At 46.4% G+C, this 19,987-nt stretch overlaps 1 protein-coding gene across 6 annotated transcripts in view; it reads left to right on the top strand.

The window, feature by feature from the left end:
• Window positions 1-19,691, top strand: part of ARAF (A-Raf proto-oncogene, serine/threonine kinase) — a 44,807-nt gene extending 25,116 nt beyond the window's left edge. For all 6 annotated transcript variants that reach the window (XM_073541380.1, XM_073541375.1, XM_073541376.1 and 3 more), the window contains exons 16-17: window positions 12,469-12,603; window positions 18,689-19,691. In XM_073541380.1, coding sequence (XP_073397481.1) covers window positions 12,469-12,603; window positions 18,689-18,829 — 276 coding nt within the window. In that variant the 3' untranslated portion in view covers window positions 18,830-19,691. The remainder of the gene's footprint in view (window positions 1-12,468; window positions 12,604-18,688) is intronic.
• The last annotated feature ends 296 nt before the right edge of the window (window positions 19,692-19,987 follow it).

The following is a 19,987-nucleotide window of genomic DNA, read 5'->3' as shown; positions in this document are numbered from 1 at the left end:
CTGATAGGGGACGACCAGCTGTCTTTCCCTCAACCACTCCTTTTTAGGATCTCCGGGTACTGTCTCCCGGTCCAACCTTCCTCGTTCCCAGAACACCCTCTCCTTATCAGACTTGGAGGTGGGCGTCTCGGCGAGACCTCTCAATTTCTCCAGGCTGGCATCTGAGTGCAGAGCAGCCTGGAACTCCATGCTGGAGGCTGCCAGAAGTGACGTCAGGGTCCCCTCTTTACTGGGACCCTCTGGAACCGGCTCTGGGTTCACCTCTGGTTCAGTCTCTCCTGTAGCAGCAGAGGGTCCAGAAGACAGTGCGTTACCTGCGATCTGGGCACTCTGACTGCGTGTGACAGCTGCTATGTATGCTGTCTCCCTGGGGATTTCTACAGACCCACCAGCCGGTGCTGGCTTGGGCTCTACCTCCCCATCCACCCCCAACACTTCAGGAGCAGTGCTACTTATGGGCCAGTTACCTTCCTCGGTGGCACTGGTCAGCTGCATGGCATTACCTTCCTCATGGTCCCCATGCATCTCCCCATTTCCTTGAGCACCGTTGCTTACTCCTGCCAGGGGTTCCTCAGCCGTCTCACTCCGCAGAGTGACGGGGCTGAGCACTTCGGTACCTGTGGACACATCTACCGCTTCAAAGAAAGGGTTAACGGGTTCAGTCAGCACAGATACATCAACATCATCATCATCCTTCCTAGGAGAAGAATGGTTATCAGTTTGCTTTGGTACATTCACATCAGCATCATACCTGGGGAAGGAATGGTTGTTAGTTGCATCATTACTCATCAAGGCATTAGCAGGTAACACATTCAGTTTCCCCTCAACAAACTCTTCATCATCAGGGTTAACGTTACCCTTATTATCAGTTTGGGGAAGGGTGTCAGGGACGTAGTATGCAACCATCCGCCCCAAGTCAGTCCCCAATAAAACATCAGTGGGCAGGTTTTCAGACACTCCCACCTCCCTCAACCCGCTCCCGGCACCCCAGTCAAGAAAAACTCGTGCCACTGGCAAGGGACAACGGGTGCCTCCAATCCCGGTGACAGTCAGGGTTTTCCCCTCAACAAACTCTTCAGGGGCCGCCAGTCCAGGACGGATGAGGGTTCGTTCAGCCCCGGTGTCCTTGAGGCCTGTAGCAAGACGGGCCCCCACCTGAACAGGTTGAACGTTATCGTCAGCCCTCCCAACCACACCTCCCACCAAAAGAACAGAGGCGTTGGGCCCGGGGGCCTTGGCTGGGAGGTTCTTCGGCCTGTTCGGACAGGCGTAAAAGAAGTGACCAGGCCGCTGGCAGTGGTGACACAGGCGACTGTCAGTAGCCGGCCTGTTGTTGGCAACAGGGACAGGGCCTCCGGAGGGACGGCTAGCTGGGGCATTGGGGTTGGTTGCTGGCTTACCCCCTTTCCAGCTGGTGGCGACTGGCCTCCGCGTCTCGGGCTTCCGGTTGGCCTCGTAGTTGTCGGCGATCTGCGCCGCTTTGTCCGCGTTCGTTGGTTCGCGGTCCAGGATGAACTGTCGGACCTCAGCTGGGCAGAGATGCAGGAACTGGTCTTTGATCATCAGGTGCCGTAGCTGCTCAAAGGTTTCAACGGACAGTCCATGGATCCACTGGTCAAAGTGGGTCCTGAGTCCTTGCACCACATCACTGTAGCTATCGTGTGGGCCACGTTGGAGGTGCCGGAACTTCTTTCGGTATACCTCAGGTGTCAGCCGGTATTTGGCGATCAGCGCCTGCTTGATGGCGTCATAGTCGTCATCGGCTTCTGGCGGAAGAGAAGCAAATGCCTCAAGGGCTTTGCCTTTTAGCCCTGGGGTCAAGTACCTTGCCCATTGGTCTCTAGGCAGCTGGTACTGTCTGCAGGCTTTCTCAAAGGCTCGCAGGAACGTGTCCAAGTCCCCGTCTTTTTCCATCATGGGAAAATGCTCTAGCCGGGGTTTAGGAGTCTGAACGCTGCTGGGCTCACCGCTTCGGGCTGTGGGGGCATGCCCCCCTTGTCGGAGCATCTCCAGCTCATGTGCCCTCTGAGCTTCTGCTTGGCGCTCAGCTCTCTCAGCCTGGGCTTGACGCTCACGTTCGGCTCTCTCAGCCTCCCGCTCGGCTCGCTGCTCTGCTCTCTCTCGAGCTTGCTGGATCAGCGCCAGACGTCCATCACGGTCTTCGGCAGGGAGTGCGTCCAAGGCCACTTGCAGGTAGGGGTCCAGCGTGCTCTGGTTGAATGTGGGGCCCGCGCTCATGAGTGGAGCCTCTGCTGCAGCCCCATTGCCACTTGGGCCAACTTCTGCGCTCGCTGGATTCTGGTCGTTGTCCAGCTGCACTAGAGCCGCGATCATTTGAGCTCTGTTTTTGTTCGTGGCGTCAAGGCCTTGGTACGTGCATAACCCAGCAAGAACTTCCTTTGTCTGCCGGTTGTACCAAGGTTCTCCTTTTGCCGCCATGGTTGCCAAATAAAAGATAGAAAAAGAAAAACGAAGAAACGGAAGGGGGATACTTGCAAGTACACACTAATGTCTCAGGACTAGTAACCACTGAGTTTGTTCTCCAAAACCTATGATGCAGGATTCCCGCAGGAACCGTGCAGGTTTTTAGTGAGAGGAATGATTGCTCAAACCAAATCACTAATGCTCTAGGATTATCCCACCGCTCTGCCACCAATATGTGACGAACAGCCCACGGCCGTTCGTCCACTTACGGAGGCGACTAACGGGGGTCCCGCTGCCACCAAAACGCAACGGACAGCGGACCCTGTGTCACCACTATGTCACAGTCCCACCACTGACACGGGTGTATCAGCGGACGGAGGGACGAGACACACTGCCGGCACACGGCTATCACAGGCACCGTTGGGGCTTATCTTAGTTATCCCACCACTGGCACCATGTGACCAAAAATATCCAGCAAGCTAATCTCGCTCTACAATTTGCCACAGGGGGAGTTTAATTTGGATGCCCCACCACTGCTATCAATCTTCCAAGTACTGCGGGGATTTATGTACATCCCACTTTCTCAGTTCCACTTTGGAACTCGCAGCTCTCCGGCGCCCCCCTTACCCTCAGGTCAGTCAGGGAACTGCACCTAGGATAATTGGTCGCCGGACGGGCTGCCTGTTGTGAACCGGCAATTGGGCTTCTGCAGTAAGGGAATTATCAATGCTGTGGCCGCAGACCCTTATTCAGCAATATAAGACCCTTCTGGACTGCCAGCAAGCCGCAATAGCCGTGCACAACGCGCTGCCACCAGTCACGGTTACTTAATTCACAGTGTTAAATTAAGAGGGTCCGTGGCAAACCCCTTGAATTAGTAGCGATTATCTAACAAAGGCGTATAGTTCGATTCTTAGAGCATGGAGACAGATCTAAATAATTATTTCATTTATTTTCCGAAAGAGGACAGTGATTACAGATAAAAGTTGCTATAAAATTGAGACATAAAATAGGTACAGTACAGATATAAAATAAAAGGATTAAAAGGGTAGAAAGTCACACTCACATGTGGTCAGTTGGCATCCCATGTGGCTTTAAGGGGGGTGGAGGCGGAGCTGCACTTCTCCGCTCATCTGCGGGTCTTTCTAGCACGACGACTTGAGCTGTTCTGAGCTGGTTCTGCCAGGGAATGCCTTATAGACTTTCCTATGTGACATCACAGAGAGGTGCATTCTGGGTTGATCCCACCTCTCTTATCCAAGTTATGTTTTGGCTACAAAACTTAGATTAGCTATAACTTTATGGGAGAAGCTGGTATGGACTCATCAGTGGTATCATGTTTCCCAGCGTAATGAGCCTATCAAGAAAACATCAAACATCTATGAGATATGACCGTCCATTTGGGTGCAAATCCTATCTCATGTTCTGGACAGGGTAGAACTTCGAAAGATACGCGGTATCGAAGCTGGGACCGCTCAGGTTACAAAAATATGATTTTCATATCTCTACTTGGTACGGTTTTCGCAGGGTAGGCTCTTAAAGGTTTACTACTAACCTTTATTTCAAACAAAGACCTTTTCCCGCATTTTTCAGCTGAGAGAAGGAAACAAATGGTTGTAACAGCAGGGGGGTCTCCTATTACTAGTGCGAACACAGGCTGTAGAGGAGGGGGGTGGCACTGCTCTGTGTGTGTGTGAAGGGAGGAGGGGTGAAGCTGCAGAGCTAGCAGCCTGGATTGTCATATGTGCCGATCTTTCTGGAAAGTTACAACAGAAAACATCATATTTTGTGGACAAAACCCCATACCTCACAGACATTGTACATCACAGGCTCCATTCTCCATAGGCGGTGTTCCTCAGCCAGCTCCTTAGCTGTTACAAAACTACAACTCCCCAGTATGCCTGACATCATTTGGTTGTAAGCGCATGCTGGGAGTTCTACTGGATTGGGGATGGGATTTAACCCTTTAACAACGGCCGATACGCCTTTTAACGGCGACATTTAAAGGTACTTATTCCTCAGCGCCATTTTTCAACAGCGCTGAGGAATAAGGGTATAACACCTCCAGGTTCTCACCTACCAGGGGTACCTGAGACCCTGGAAAACATATTCAGGGCCGTTTTTTACAGTCCCCTGTCACGTAATCGCCTTTATTCACCAAATAACAGCGATCACAAAAAAAGTCTAATTTACAATTAATTTCTCTCTCCACTAATATGATCTAACATCTCAGATAAGAGAGAAATATGGTCCCCCGAGCCCCTTAGTACCTCCGCCATTCCCCGGCCCTCTGCATTATCATCCTGGACAGAAATGGCGAGCGTTTCCGCAGTGCACCCGCCAAGATCTGCCAGCCGGTACCCAGCAACAATAGGGAATTTTTCCTATTGGTTCTTTTTGATCACTGTCAAAGACCCTATCACAGTGATCAAAATAATAAAAAATAGTAAATCAAATCCTCCTGTGTTCAATTCCCCCCCCCCTTAGATACAAATTGTAACAGGGAAAAGTTGGAATTTTTTCCATTCTTTGCAATTATGGTTGTAGTTAGTCAGCATTGGGGGAGTTTCAAAAGTGTAAAAAAAAACATGACGATATGACTGCTAGTCATTTTCATATAATTCCCTAAGGATAGGGAATATAAAAGGGACAAAACCGCACTGGATCTAAACGCAATATTAAAAATATCACAAATAAAAGTGCAAAGCTGATGCACTCACCAGACTGAGGTTGAAGGAACAGCGTATTGGCCCTGGGGGAGGATCCCAACCAAGGTCCTGGTTACTCGGTCTGCTGCACCACTCCTGGTCCACGAGACGATTTTCAATCGTCCACAGGTGAAAGTAAAAAGATGCCGAAAACCAGTCTGACTCCGGCGCTTCCGAAAATTATATCGTGCTATATTGGCTTATTGAAAAAGTTATTTATTCTACATATACCAAGTAAAAACAAGGCGTTTCGGCTTAAAAAGAGCAAAAGCCTTCATCATGTAAATTATACAATCATACTGAAAAGCTAGCCATGTCTTTTTAAAACTTTTTTTACAAAGGGAAAGGGAGGGGTGTTTGCTACCAGCACCAATACTCCACTTGATTTGCTTACTTAGTTTAATTCATTAGTACAGGAGGATAAGGGATGTAATTCACTTTAAAGAAAAAGGAATTTATATGCAAAAATGAACCATATGTTTTAAAGGGAATCTGTCACCTAATTTTCGGCCTATAAGCTGCTAGCACCGCCATCAGGGGCTTATCTACAGCATTCTGTAATGCATTCTGTAATGCTGTAGATAAGCCCCCGATGTAACCTGAAAGATAAGAAAAACGAGTTACATTATACTCACCCAAGGGCGGTCCGGGTCCGATCCGATGGGTGTCGCAGTCCGGTCCGGCGCCTCCCATCTTCATACGATGATGTCCTCCTTCTTACTTCTCCCTCAGCTCCTGCGCAGGCGTACTGTATCTGTCCTGTTGAGGGCAGAGTAAAGTACTGCAGTGTGCAGGCGCCTGGAAAGGTCAGAGAGGTTCGGCACCTGCGCACTGCAGTACTTTACTCTGCCCTCAACAGGACAGATACAGTACGCCTGCGCAGGAGCTGAGGGAGAAGCAAGAAGGAGGACGGCATCGTATGAAGATGGAAGGCGCCGGACGGAACTACCCCATCGGACCGGACGCCGGGGTGAGTATTTATTCTTTCAGGTTACATCGGTGGGCTTATCTACAGCATTACAGAATGCGGTAGATAAGCTCCTGATGGCTGTGGCCGCAGCTTATAGGCCAAAAATGGGGTGACAGATTCCCTTTGAAATGTTAAACCCTGGTAGAAGGTAATCATACATTATAGGGCCAATATGGCATATCACAAAAAAACTTAGAAAACTGAAATGAAACCATGATAATGTAGAACGAAAATACCTAAATAAAAAAAGAAACATTTTTTTCTACTAGTGTAACCATTATTTGAAATTTTTTATTATGCTTTAATAACATTCGACGGTCCAAGCTATGCTGAAGGAAGCCAATTTTTGTGTTGTGACGGTGTCCATTCATTCTTTCTCTGACTGTTTGTGTAGTGCAGCCAACATAGCGGGAGGCCGCAGCAGCACGTGACTACATAAATAACAGTCACTTCGAAAGACAGATGTTGCTTAACCCCTTACTGCCATTGGACGGAATAGTACGTCCAGTGACAGTACCCCCGCTTTAATGTGGGCTCTGGCGGTGAGCCCGCATCAAAGCCCGGACATGTCAGCTGTTTTGAACAGCTGACATGTGCCCGCAATAGGTGCGGGTGGAATCGCGATCCATCCGCGCCTATTAACTAGTTAAATGCTGCTGTCAAACTCTTGACAGCGGTATTTAACGTACACTTCCAACCATCGGTCTGGAAATGCGCTCACCGCTGACCCCTGTCACGTGATCGGGGGTAATCGGTTCATCGGCATAACAACCAGAGGTCTCCTTGAGACCTCTATGGTTGTTGATGCTGGATTGCTATGAGTGCCACCCTGTGGTCGGCGCTCATAGCAATGTAGTAATTCTGCTACTACGTAGAGGCGATTTGAGCATCGCCTCTGTGTAGCAGAGCTGATCAGGCTATGGCAGTTTCTAGCCATTGAAACATGCCAAAAGTAAAAAAAAAAATTTTAAAATATAAAAAAATATAAACGTTTAAATCACCCCCCTTTCGCCCCATTCAAAATAAAACAATTTAAAAAAAAAAATCAATCCTACACATACTTGGTATCGCCGTGTTCAGAATCCCCCGATCTATCAATAAAAAAAAGATTAACCCGATTGCTAAACGGCATAGTGGGGGAAAAAAAATCAAAATGCCAGAATTACGTTTCTTTTATTGCTACGACATTGCATTAAAATGCAATAACGGGCGATCAAAAGAACATATCTGCACCAAAATGATATCATTAAAAACATCAGCTCAGCACACAAAAAATAAGCCCTCACCCGACCCCAGATCACAAAAAATGGAGACGCTACATGTCTCGGAAAATGGCGCAAATTTTTTTTTTTTTTTTAAGGAAATTTTGGAATTGTTTTTCAACACTTAAATGAAAAAGAACCTGTACGTTTTTGGTGTTTATGAACTCGTAATGACCTGGAGAATCTTAATGGCAGGTCAGTTTAAGCATTTAGTGAAACTAGCAAGAAAGCCAGACAAAAAACAAGTGTGGGATTCCATTCTTTTGCAATTTCACCGCACTTGGAATTTTTTTCCCGTTTTCAAGTAAACAACATGCTAAAACCAATGTCGCTCAAAAGTACGCCTTGTCCCGCAAAAAATAAGCCCTCACATGGCGATATTGACGGAAAAATGAAAAATTTACGGCTTTGGAAAGTTGGGGAGCGAAAAACGAAAACCAAAAAAGCTTCGGTCATTAAGGAGTTAAAGGTTTTTCGGTAACAAATTTTTTAAAATGGGGTCTTTAAAAGATACCAAAATTTTTCAAGGATGTCTCTTATTTTATGGTTGCCATTATTAAACTGGGTGACGAAACTAAAACGCCAGGTGTTTGTTTTTATTGTTTGGTTCTTTTTCAAAGGACCACAAGATTCAGCCCCTACCTCGTTCAGATTGTTACTAGTCCCATTTTCTAGGGAGAAGACTTTTTCCCGATTATTCAGTGATAAGCAGTCAACCTGAGTTTTTCTCAGATTCTTTTTGTATGCGCGTTGTACTACTTTTTTTTAGGATATTTTTTCTCCAAAAATCTGGCCTTAACAATCTTGAATTGTTCCACATTGTCCTCTTCACTGCTGCAATTCTTTTGAAATTGACTGCGTGGGATATTTTGCTTCCATTTACAATAGTGTGCCCTACGGAAGTCTAAAAAGCCATTACTATCCACTTTTGGAAAAAGGTTTTTGTCATTATGTGACCATCTTTGTGGCTAACGTAAAGGTTTAAACAAGTGATTCTATTTTTGTCTAAATTTGCAGTAAAAATAATCCACCATTCATTTGCTTTTAGTTTATTAATTAGTTCCCATGCGTGTTCTGTGGACCCCTTCCACAGGATCACTAAATCATCTATGTAGCGTTTATAAAGCAAATTTTTTTCTTTGCAAAAAGGCCCAGATAACGCAGATAGGGACGCAAATCGCCCCATAAAGAGATTAACGAAACTCGAGGCGACCCGCGTCCCCATCACGGTCCCGAGCCTCTGTAAATAGAGTGAATCCTGAAAGGCAAAAAAAGTTAGGTTTCTCCTACGCCTCACTGGGGGACACAGAGACAGTGGGTGATATGCTGCTGGCCATTAGGAGGACACTAAGTAAACCAGAAAAAAGTTAACTCCTCCCCTGCAGTATACACCCTCTCGCTGGCTGAGATTTCTCCAGTTCTTGATTAGTGTCTGTAGGAGGCACTTGAGTCTGGTTTCAGACCCCACCATTTTTATTTTATTTTTTATTTTTCTGTAAATTTTTATTTTTTAATTAACGGAGTGAAGGGGGCGACGGTTCCTTTCTACAGCCCGCTCTCCCCCCGAACCAACAACAGGCAAGCACACGGAGTATACCTCCCCGTACACTTTCCTGCGACGATTGGGGCTGATTCCTCTGGCGATGATGGCGATTATCTTTACGGTCCCGGTAATCCACGGATACGAGGGCAAGCGCATGGAGTGCAATGGAGAAGACTGGAATAGCGCTTCCAAATGCCCTGAATCAGCCCCATAGCTCTCCATCCCCCTGCCATAGGGAGGATCGAATGAGCATACCCCTTTAAGAACTCCTCCAGCTCTGCTACATCAGCCCAGGAGAATGAGAAGACCTGGAGGGATGGCCCCGGACAGCGCGGCCTGCCTGAGCACTGGAGTAGAGTTATGGGGTCGAGTCCTGGTCCCCGGGAGAAGCGCTGACTTAGCGTCAGCGGCGGTGCACCGGCACCCCATCGCGGCCCTCACGCTCTCGGCGCTTACCACGGGTAGGCCAAAAATGTAGTCCCCGGCTTTTCCGGCCTACTAGGCCGCAATTTGAATAGCGCCTACCGCGGGTAGGCCAAAAATTGAGTCCCTGGCTTTACCGGCCTACTAGGCCGCAATTTGAATAGCGCCGCTCCCTCCTCTTGGCGGCTCTCATTCCTTACGAGAAGCGCAATTCTAACCTTGGGGGCCATGTCTTTTACCTCAGCCTGCTCTGGACACAAGTTGTGAGGCGTGCACTCTGTCGGATACCGGGTGACACCACAGGGCCACCGCTTTCCTCCCAAGGGACACCGCACAGGACCGTGGGTAAGCTGCATCTGTCCTCAGATTAAAGCTTAACCCCTTCCCGGCACATTCCCTGTAGCTGCAGACAGACTCTGCCGTTAACCCTTTCAGGAGTGCTATGTCTCAATCTAAGGAGGCTAAACGGGCTGCTAAGAAGCACACTGCATTATTTACCGTGTGTACCACTTGCCTTACCCAGTGCACAGACTAATCCGTTATGCACGGTCTGCGACCCCCAGCCTGCGCTCAAACGCCCCTCACCGCCGCTGCTGACGGGCCTCCTGTGTTTAGTACCCCTGAGTGGGCTGCGTTCCTGTCACGGTCGGTGGAGTCTCTGACCCAGTCAGGAAGCGTCCTTACCTCCCGAGGAGGGCTCTGGCGTCGGCCGGGAACCGTCCACCAGCAGGGGCCGTACTCGTTCAACGGATGGTCAGGTCTCTAGAAAGCGGACCCATGACGCGTCCCCTAGTCCCGTTCGCGCCTCAGCGACTCCTGTCTCTCGCTCTCCCTCTCCTGAGGTTCACAGCGAGCACGACTCTGAATTCAAATCTGACACATTAGCTCTTCAGAATCCCCCAACTGATCAAGAGTCGCTTGATTCTCTTATAGAATCAGTCAACAGGATTCTGAAGTTGGATGAGGAAAATATTCCCGCTCCAGCACACCCTATCTCATTTAAGAAAACCAAGCATGTGTGTGCGCAGGTTATTTACTAGCCATCCGTAGTTAAAGGAAATTGTCCAGAAACAGGGATCGTCCACATAAGCGGTTCACAGGGCAAAAGTCTACTCAGGCTAAATACCCTTTTGATCCAGACCTAATTAAGGATTGGTTACAGTCCCCTCCGGTGGACCCTCCTGTATCACGTCTTGCTCCTAAAACGCTCCTATCCATTTCTGAGGGTTCCTCAGTCAGAAACCCCTCCGATCGTCAAATTGACTACCTTGCCCGTTCAGTTTTTGAAGCTTCAGGAGCAGCGCTTTTTCCATCTTTCGCCGCAATTTGGGTCACTAAGGCAATGGCCGCTTGGGCAGATGTCTTGATTACTTCCTTCCAGGGCACCAATCTTCCTCCGGAGGCAACCACTGTCGCCAGGCAGATAATTCACGCAGCTTACTTTGTAGTGGACGCTTCTTTTGATGCCGCCAATTGCGCTGCTCAAACTGCCGCTAATGCGATCTCCATTAGAAGAGACCTATGGGTGTATATTGCAGGGGAGGAGTTAACTTTTTTTCTGGTTAATCAGTGTCCTCCTAGTGGCAAGCAGCATAACACCCACTGTCTCTGTGTCCCCCAATGAATGGCTCGGAGAAAAGGATTTTACGGTGAGTACACAAAAATCCCTATTTTAAAATAAATTCCAAACCCCTTAATAAAAACTCCCACTGTAGGGATGGTATTAGTTTGTTTTCATGGAGGTAAAAATCCACAGCTGCCAGTCCCAATGTATTATCAGTACTGGAATATAAACCTACTACATCAAGAGTAATAAAAGGAAAACCCTCTTGCCATACTATGTCTTTACATTTCTGGATGAACTGTGTGGAGTCCCGAAGGTAAGAGGGTAAACCCTAAACTATGTCTTGTGGAAACAGATCGATATAATGTGATGTCGAGTCGATATGACTGCTAGTGTTGAGCACAAGTGCCTACTACTCACGTTTGCATCAGGTGCCCGGATATGCATGGAGTATCACAGATCCCTACATATTTTTTTTTTTTGGGGGGGGGACTCAAGCATGTCACTCGAGCACCCGCGATATCCGGTGAATACTCGAGCACCTAGTGCAAACTGGAGTAGGAAGCACTTACGCTCAATACCAATGATGACATATTGTATATGACAACTTAATGTTATCAAATTCTGTGTCGTACCTGTGGGTTAAAAATACTCACTATACCCCTAGATAAAATGGGGTCACTTGTGGGGTTTCCACTGTGTAGGCACATCAAGGAGTCTCCAAACGCGACATGGCGTCCGCTGATTATTCCAGCAAACATTACATTCAAATAGTTAAATCGTGCTCCTTCCCTTCTGAGCCCTGCCGTGCGCACAAACAGTGGATTTCCCCCACATATGAGGTATCAGCATTCAGCATGCTCAGGAGAAATTGCACAACAAATTTTGGGGTCCTTTTTCTCTTGTTGCCCTTCTGAAAATAAAGTTTGGGTCGAAAGTAATTTTTTTGGTAAAAAAGTTAATGTTCATTTTTTTTCCTTTCACATTGCTTCAGTTTCTGTGATGTACCTGAAGGGTTAATAAACTTCTTGAATGTGGTTTTGCGTACCTTGAGGGGTGCAATTTTTAGAATGGTGTCACTTTTGGGTATTTTCTGTCATATAGGCCCCTCAAACTCACTTCAAATGTGATGTGGTCCCTAAAGAAATGGTTTTGTAAATTTTGTTGGAAAAATTAGAAATTGTTGGTCAACTTTTAACCCTTATAACTTCCTAAAAAATTGTTTCCAAAATTGTGCTGATGTAAGTTAGACATGTGGGAAATTTTACTTATTAAGTCTTTTGTGTCATATAAGGGCACAAAAATGGAAAGTTTGAAAATTGCAAAATTTTCAAATTTTTTGCCGAACTTCCGTTTTTTCATAAACGCAAGTCATATGGAAGAAATTTGACCTCTAACGTGGAGTACAATATGTCACGAAAAAACAATCTCTGAATCAGTGGGATTCGTTGAAGCGTTCCAGAGTTATTATAGTGACAGTGGTCATAATTGTAAAAATTTGCTCGGTCCAGTAATGTTTACAACTCACCTGGTTGTAAGTTGAGCGCATAATCACCGTATAATCACATCCCCAGATCATCTTCATGGTTGGACGCGGATACCTCACTCCTGACCTTAGTAAAGTCTCGAACAATTGCCCCAAAGCCATGAAAAGACTTCTTGCAAATTGCTTGGAATTCAAGAGGGATGAGAGGCCGCTCTTCCCACAGGTGAGCACAGTGTGACTGGATGTACACAGTGACTGCACCAACAGAATAGTGAGTGCAGCTCTGAAGTATAATACAAGATGTAACTCGGGATTAGAAATGGGCGAACCCCTGAATGCTCAGGTTCAGCCGAATAGTTAAAATAACAATTGGGTACCAGAACAGAACTCTTAACCCGGACCTCATTCACTTGAATGGGGGGCCCAAATATCCAGTGTTTGCAACCCTGTCATGTGTATGACAGTGCGGCAAACACTGCTTCTGATCGGTGGTAAAATCATAACCGCCGGTCAGACAGCCGTGGTTCCCACGCTATCAAATGATGGTGCTCCAGTCAGGCTGATGGGACTACTGCCCTCATCAGCGTACGCCTGCTGCCACTAATAACAATGAGAGCAGGCGGTGGCTGATGGGAGTATTCATCAGCCAGGGGCTTCGCTATTAAATATTAAAAAAAAAAAACAGCATGGTTCTCCTGTATTTTTGATAACCAGCCAGGCAAAACTGACAGCTGGGGGCTGCAACCCTCAGCTGTCAGCTTCAACAAGGCTGGTTATCAAGGATAGAGGGGGTCCTCACACAGTTTTTTTTAACTATTTAAATAAATAAAAACAGGCATGGGGCCCCTCCCATTTTTGACAACCAGCCTTGCTAAAGCTGGGGGCTGGTATTCTCAGGCTGGTAAGGGGTCATTGATATTGACACTCCCCCCAGCTTAAAAATAGTCTGCAGCCGCCCAGAAAAGGCACATCTATTAAGACTCTTTCTGACTTGCTCTGTAGAGGTGGAAAGTGGGGTTTATATTTGTGGGGTTGATGTCACCTTTGTATTGTCTGGTGAAATCAAGCCCACAGATTTTGGTAATGGAGAGACACCTTTCCATTACTAATCCTATTTAGTTCTATTGTAAATAAAGACTCGGTAAGAATAAAGTCTTTTACTTGAAATAAAAACAAAACACACTTTTCCTTTTTTGAAATTTAAAAATATCAAACAATATTAAATATTGTAATAAAGCAAATATAAAACACAACAATATCCCTCACCTGTCTGACGTTCTGTCCCACGCAGTAATCCATGCTAGTTTTCAACCTGGACGGTGCCAAGATGCGACCATCCAGGCTGAGAACCACTGATGATTGAGCTGTTGGGAACGCAGCCTCCGTGACTGGCGTTGACATAATTGAGGTTACTGCAGTCACTGAGGCTGTGTTCCCAGCTGGGAAGAACTGCGGAGACTTCTCTCCGGTGAGATGTGAGTTTACCGCAGTTCAAATTCACTGCAGTGAACTTCTCCCAGTGAACTCGCCTCTCCCTGGAGGGAGGTAACCGCTGTTCAGCCTGGCTGGGAACGCAGCCTCAGTGACTGCAGTAACCTCGATGATGTCACCCCCGGTCACTGATGCTGCACTCGCAGCAGGTCATTCATCAGTTGTTCTCAGCCTGGATGGTCACATGTTGGCACCGCCCAGGTGGAAAACTATTTATCCCCAGACATGGATTATGGCGTGGGAAAGAACGTCGGACAGGTGAGGGATATTGTCGTCGTTTTTTTTTGTTTTATTACACGAGACGAGGGATTGAATGGAATGGGCATTAGGTATGCATAACTGTGTTTGTTATTTTTAAATAAAAACAAAACACACTTTTCCTTTTTTATTTCAAACTAGCTGAAGAGCCCGGCGTTGCCTGGGCATAGTAACCAACTGTGGTCAGTTATAACAAATTATAATGATTATATTGCACATAAAAACCGTGCATCTAATCCTATCCTGTGTGATACTGACTGCTGAGCTGTGTATCTAATCCTTTCCTGTGTGATACTGCTGAGCCGTGTATCTAATCCTCTCCTGTGTGATACTGACTGCTGAGCCGTGTATCTATTCCTATCCTGTGTGATACTGACTGCTGAGCTGTGTATCTAATCCTATCCTGTGTGATACTGACTGTTGAGCTGTTTATCTAATCTTATCCTGTGTGATACTGCCTGCTGGGCCATGTGTCTAATCCTCTCCTGTGTGATACTGTCTGCTGAGCTGTGTATCTAATCCTCTCCTGTGTGATACTGACTGCTGAGCTGTTTATCTAATCTTATCCTGTGTGATACTGCCTGCTGGGCCATGTGTCTAATCCTCTCCTGTGTGATACTGTCTGCTGAGCTGTGTATCTAATCCTCTCCTGTGTGATACTGACTGCTGAGCTGTTTATCTAATCTTATCCTGTGTGATACTGCCTGCTGGGCCATGTATCTAATCCTCTCCTGTGTGATACTGTCTGCTGAGCTGTGTATCTAATCCTCTCCTGTGTGATACTGACTGCTGAGCTGTTTATCTAATCCTATCCTGTGTGATACTGCCTGCTGGGCCATGTATCTAATCCTATCCTGTGTGATACTGTCTGCTGAGCTGTGTATCTAATCCTATCCTGTGTGATACTGACTGCTGAGCCGTGTATCTAATCCTATCCTGTGTGATACTGACTGCTGAGCCGTGTATCTAATCCTATCCTGTGTGATACTGACTGCTGAGCTGTGTATCTAATCCTATCCTGTGTGATACTGACTGCTGAGCTGTGTATCTAATCCTATCCTGTGTGATACTGTCTGCTGAGCTGTGTATCTAATCCTATCCTGTATGATACTGACTGCTGAGCTGTGTATCTAATCCTATCCTGTGTGATACTGGGCTCCCCCTGCAGTCTGTGTCAGAGGGTGGTCTGTGTTGGCACGGTAATAAATTGTGTTATTTCCAGCTTTACAGAAGGACGATAACACCATAGAAATGATAAGAATAATAGGCCTCAGTTACCACAACTGTCTACAAGGAAAACTGTTGCTGATAGCAACCAATCACAGCTCATTTTTCATCTTTTAAACAGCGTGGCGAGTTTTGAGTGGCGACTTTTGTGTTTTGACTTTTATGTGGCGAGGTTGGTGTATGTGTGGTGAAATGCGTGCTGAGGGTGGTATATGTGTTGAAGCACGTGGTAGTGTGTGGCGCATTTTGTGTGTGTGTTCATATCCCCGTGTGTGGTGAGTATCCCATGTCAGGGCCCCACCTTAGCAACTGTACGGTATATACTGTTTGGCGCCATCGCTCTCATTCTCTAAGTCCCCCTTGTTCACATCTGGCAGCTGTCATTCCAAATGCAAGCACCACACCTCAAATCCAACTCCAGGCCTTTTATCTGCTTAATTGAGAATGACATAACGGATTGCCCACACCTGTCCATGAAATAACCTTGGAGTCAACGGTCCAATTACTTTTCGTCCCTTTGAAAACAGGGTGGCACATGTTAAGGAGCTGAAACTCCTAAACTCTTCATCCAATTTTAATGTGGATACCCTCAAATGAAAGCTGAAAGTCTGAACTTCAACTTCAACTGCATCTGAATTGTTTTGTTTAAAATTCATTCTGGTAGTGTCTAGAACCAAAATTAGAAAAATGTTGTCTCTGTCCAAATATATATGGACCTAACTGTACATACACTTTTTCCCCATTATGCAGATAGGGGCAAAATTGTTTGGTGAATTGGAACGCGCGGGGTTAAAATTTTGCCTCACAACATAGCCTAGGACACTCTCGGGGTCCAGACGTGTGACTGTGCCAAATTTTGTGGCTGTAGCTGCGACTGTGCGGATGCCAATCCCGGACATACACACACATACACACATACATACATACCCAAATTGAGCTTTGTATATTAGATAATTTATACTTGCTGTGTGTTTATTTACAATATAACCATAAGATTAGTAATAGATGGGTCTCTTACAGACTCCTCTCCATTACTAAGGTGAGGACTTGACGTCACCAACCCCACAAATATTACCCATTTGCCACTGCTACAGGACAAGTGGGAAGAGCCGGACAAAACTCCAGAATTGGCGCCTGTAATAGATGTGCCTTTTTGGGCGGCTGTGAGCTGCTAATTTTAGGCTGGGGGGGGTCAATATCCGTGGCCCCTTACCAGCCTGAGAATACCAGCCCTCAGCTGTCTGCTTTTAGCAAGGCTGGTTGACAAAAATGGTGGGGACCCCACACCGCTTTTTAAACTATTTATTTAAATAATTATAAAAACAGCTTGGGGACCCCTCTGTTCTTGATAACCAGCTTTACTAATGCTGTCAGCTGAGGATTGCAGCCCCCCCGGCTTGTTAGCAATAATACAGGGGAACCCACGGCGGTTTTAGAGCGCATACCCTGGCTGATGAATACTCTCAACAGCTGCCGACTACTTTCCCTGTTGTTAGCTGCAGCAGGCGTAGGCTGATGGGAGCAATAGTCCCATCAGCCTGTGCCAGTGAATGGAGGTAAACTTTATACCTCCGATCACAGCTTCGGGCTCACGTTGTCATATGAGCGTGGGAACTGCAGCTGTCTGACTGTAGTAATGACTTTACCACTGATCAGAAGCAGTGTTTGCCGCGAACAGTAACACAGACTTCTTGGTGAAGTCTGTGTTCGGTATCTGTGCCCGAACAGTAGATGTTAGGTTCGGACGCTGAACTTTACTGTTCGGATTTGCCTATTTCTATTCAGGATCAGTAATGTATGTACACAGTGACTGCATCAGCAGAATAGTGAGTGCAGCTCTGGGGTATAATACAGGATGTAACTCAGGATCAGTAATGTAATGTATGTACACAGTGACTGCACCAGCAGAATAGTGAGTGCAGCTCTGGGGTATAATACAGGATATAACTCAGGATCAGTACAGGATAAGTAATGTAATGTATGTACACAGTGACTGCACCAGCAGAATAGTGAGTGCAGCTCTGGAGTATAATACAGGATGTAACTCAGGATCAGTACAGGATCAGTAATGTATGTACACAGTGACTGCACCAGCAGAATAGTGAGTACAGCTCTGGAGTACAATGCAGGATGTAACTCAGGATCCCTACAGGATAAGTAATGTAATGTATGTACACAGTGACTGCACCAGCAGAATAGTGAGTGCAGCTCTGGAGTATAATACAGGGTGTAACTCGGGATCAGTAATGTATGTACACAGTGACTGCACCAGCAGAATAGTGAGTGCAGCTCTAGGGTATAATACAGGATGTGACTCAGGATCAGTACAGGATCAGTAATGTATGTACACAGTGACTGCACCAGCAGAATAGGGAGTGCAGCTCTGGGGTATAATACAGGATGTAACTCAGGATCAGTAATGTATGTACACAGTGACTGCACCAGCAGAATAGTGAGTGCAGCTCTGGAGTATAATACAGGATGTAACTCAGGATCAGTAATGTATGTACACAGTGACTGCACCAGCAGAATAGTGAGTGCAGCTCTGGGGTATAATACAGGATGTAACTCAGGATCAGTAATGTATGCACACAGTGACTGCACCAGCAGAATAGGGAGTGCAGCTCTGGAGTATAATACAGGATGTAACTCAGGATCAGTAATGTATGTACACAGTGACTGCACCAGCAGAATAGTGAGTGCAGCTCTGGAGTATAATACAGGATGTAACTCAGGATCAGTAATGTATGTACACAGTGACTGCACCAGCAGAATAGTGAGTGCAGCTCTGGGGTATAATACAGGATGTAACTCAGGATCAGTAATGTATGCACACAGTGACTGCACCAGCAGAATAGGGAGTGCAGCTCTGGAGTATAATACAGGATGTAACTCAGGATCAGTAATGTATGTACACAGTGACTGCACCAGCAGAATAGTGAGTGCAGCTCTGGGGTATAATACAGGATGTAACTCAGGATCAGAAATGTATACACACAGTGACTGCACCAGCAGAATAGGGAGTGCAGCACTGGAGTATAATACAGGGTGTAACTCAGGATCAGTAATGTAATGTATGTACACAGTGACTGCACCAGCAGAATAGTGAGTGCAGCTCTGGGGTATAATACAGGATGTAACTCAGGATCAGTAATGTATGCACACAGTGACTGCACCAGCAGAATAGTGAGTGCAGCTCTGGAGTATAATACAGGGTGTAACTCTGGATCAGTAATGTATGTGTATAGTGATGCAGGCTGCTTCTGCGTATTGCCTTTAATTTGAGGGTCACATTTACATGGATTTTGCTCATTCTCACTTCTCTCCTTTAGATCCTTTCTTCTATTGAGCTGCTGCAGCGGGCTCTCCCAAAAATAGAGCGCAGTGCATCCGAACCCTCGCTTCACCGAGCTGTGAACTCTGAGGACCTCAACCCGTTCTTGATTAACACCTTGCGCCTCGTGCCTCAGTGATCAGCGTTCTCCATGTTTCCTACTCCGAGGTGGCAGTATCTCTAATTCGGGGCTTCGTTTGGCCGTTCTGTCCTGATCTCCTAACTCCTAGTCCTCTTCCTCGATAGACTTTTCTTTCCTTGCTGTTTATTTTCTCCGGGGTGTCTCCCGGTCGTCTTAAAAACTATGGGGTGAATTGTCGTCTTCTCCTAAGATGCTCATGGCCACAGAAAGTGGGATCTTATGTTGGAGAGAACCACAAGCTGCTACTGTGTAGAAACCAAACTGTAACGGGGAGCACTTGCCGACGTTCTCAGAGACATTGTAATTTCTTGATAGGAGCTCTCCTTTAAGGTTTCCCATAATGCACTGTGACAAAATCTGGTCCTTTGGGAACCAATAAAATGAATGCAAATTATTTTCCATGAGCGAATCAAACTATACCATGCCCCTTCCCCGTGTGTTTATGGGGCGTAGCCGATTATTCAGGCCACGCCCTTGAATCAATGTTGCATTTCCTTTTCCGGCACTGTCATGAGCTGCGAGTCCAAGAGGGGGAAGATATTTATTTCTTCACGTGCCTGATTCCTTCTCTCGGAAAATCATGTGGGTTTTTTTTTTAATTGGGGAGAATTGTTTGTAAAAACTCAGATTTAATGATTTTTTTCCTGGCATCAAGCTTCTTCACGTGTGAAGTCGCCCGTCTTCTGCTGTGAGGATGGACGTGGGTGGTGAGGAGGGGGTTACATTGAGCCTCGTCATGCTTGAGAATCCCATAAATTAAACTGTACGGTGAGGGAAATCTGAATGCATTGAATATACGGATGTGTAATATATATATATATAGTTTTAAATAAAATAAGTTTGGTGTAAAAAAAAAAAACATGTATTTTTTTTCTTTCCCTCTGAAATAGAAGAAACGGCACCCCTGTGATCTGCCGAACTGAAGACAACCCCCACCTACAATGTTTCACTGATACATATTGTTGTGGGGAGAGTTTGTATTCGCATTTAGTGAAGAGACCAATGGGCAGAGTCAGTCAGTGATTGACAGCCTCCACCATGAGTATGACCGCTCACGTGACTTGCCTCCACCATGAGAAGGACCGCCCACGTGACTTGCCTCCACCATGAGTAGGACCGCCCACGTGACTTGCCTCCACCATGAGTAGGACCGCC

The sequence above is a fragment of the Dendrobates tinctorius genome, unplaced genomic scaffold (assembly GCF_039654945.1).
Source record: "Dendrobates tinctorius isolate UK_male_01 unplaced genomic scaffold, ASM3965494v1 ptg000120l, whole genome shotgun sequence".
Taxonomy (NCBI): domain Eukaryota; kingdom Metazoa; phylum Chordata; class Amphibia; order Anura; family Dendrobatidae; genus Dendrobates; species Dendrobates tinctorius.
Note: the sequence above shows the minus strand (reverse complement) of the source record. Positions and strands in the feature narration are given on the sequence as shown.